Below are 1,752 nucleotides of genomic sequence, written 5' to 3' on the forward strand. Positions count from 1 at the left end.
TATTCTCTATATTGATAGGTTAAGAAAGTGAAATCTTCCTAAGTACTGATTCATAGATAATGCTTATAAGCGATACACAAAACATTCAGTTTCACAAAGAGTAATATCCAGTGATCCCTTTAAATGCAATTTTAATCCTTACTTTCAGCTAAATGCAAGACTAACACAATGAGCTAAATACACACAAAACTTGTATATCCTGAACTACAAAAGTGGTTTCCATAGCCACACATGGTTTTAGTCAAGTATACAATAAATAAATACTAACAAATATGTTAATAAAACACTACCCCAAATGCTTATCTGCCATCAACTTTTTCAGCAATGCCATTCCTGCTACTGAAAGCACTTTCAGAAGTTTTAATCTGACCTGGGGAAATGAGTCCTTTTAAAACCTGACAAACAGTATGTTATAAACCCCAAAGATTTTTAATCCAGTATGTCTTCCAACACAGAACCATTCATAGAAAATTCTTAGTTTCTGAAGAAATAAAAAATTAAATCACTCTTGTTATCTAAAGAAGAATATTAAAACAAATTATCTTAAGACAAATAAACACTCCTACAAAAGGCTGTATTTTCTAATATCATTTCCTCCTCAAAAGAAACACAAACCCAGTTCACCATCTTTTAACAACTTACACTACTGTGGTCTAAAAGCTTTATAAATACATGAAACAGATCTTAGCTATCAAAGTCAAAGGTGCCATTTAGATTTCACATATTAAACAGCTACAGTACAACCTACAATGGCACAAGTACACAAATATTAATTCATTGAGATGGTCAAGAGTCAGAAGAAACTGAATGGTTTGCAAACCAAAGGTACTTTGACTTACATGTGGTCATTAAAATCTAATATGCAATTCAGGTAGGGTAATATAATGGCAGGCAATTAAAGGCTCATATATCACTCTAAAATTGAAAACGTGAAAATAAAGCCTGAAAACTTTGTGGTTCTCCATTTTTCATTCACATGGTTAGGTATTAGGCAGGGCCTTACTATGGAAAATATAGTTATTAAGTATGGTTTCCCCAGAAGATAATGAAGCTTCAGAAAGTACAAAAGGTGTCAAGATCCATAGTTTGCTTCATCAAATGCTTTTCTAGCGCGTTTCAATTCTTCATTCATAGTAAGCAAGTCTTTAACCCTAGCAAACTTTCTTGGGTCCTTTCGAATCAAGAAGACGATATCTTCAACTTGTACCCGACCTTGTCTTCCAATTGACATTGCCTTATGAGTCATTTCAGTGATGAACTCTATGACAAGGTCTTCAAGAATATCTACTGACTCAGTATAAGGATTCTGGTCATCTCCAAACCCATACATCATACACCGTAATTCTTTAGAAAAAAGTCTCTTTCTTTTACCCTGTCCTCCTTCTGCACCTCCTCCAATTTCTTCACTTTCTTCCTCAAAGGTGGGGTCCTCTTCTTCATCTGCCATCCCACCAGCCAGCCACCTCCGCAGCCTACTTCTTTTAAAGTATTTGTTTCTCTTTTTTTTCTTGATCATTTTACCAAGAGACTTATCAATTATATTAATTTTTGTAATTATCTAGAATTTTGAATTTATTGATTCAAAAACTGCTGTCTGTTCATCTTACATTTTATCAATTTCCTCTTGTTTTTCTTATTCCTTTTCTTTTGGTTATTTTATATTTAACTTGTTCTACTTTTTCTAGTTTCTTTAGATGTAAAATATTATCATTGATCTTAAACCTCTCTTCTTATTATAAATATCCAAAGCTA

General features: G+C 32.9%; 1 protein-coding gene across 1 annotated transcript; it reads right to left on the minus strand.

Annotated features, from left to right (window-relative positions):
- Positions 1–689: 689 nt before the first annotated feature.
- LOC133046239 (transcription initiation factor TFIID subunit 13) lies at positions 690–1,466 on the minus strand. Its single transcript, XM_061129159.1, has one exon. The coding sequence runs from the start codon at positions 1,445–1,447 to the stop codon at positions 1,073–1,075; it is 375 nt and encodes a 124-aa protein (XP_060985142.1). The 5' UTR covers positions 1,448–1,466; the 3' UTR covers positions 690–1,072.
- Between the last annotated feature and the right edge of the window lie 286 nt (positions 1,467–1,752).

Source organism: Dama dama, chromosome 24 (genome assembly GCF_033118175.1).
Source record: "Dama dama isolate Ldn47 chromosome 24, ASM3311817v1, whole genome shotgun sequence".
Taxonomy (NCBI): domain Eukaryota; kingdom Metazoa; phylum Chordata; class Mammalia; order Artiodactyla; family Cervidae; genus Dama; species Dama dama.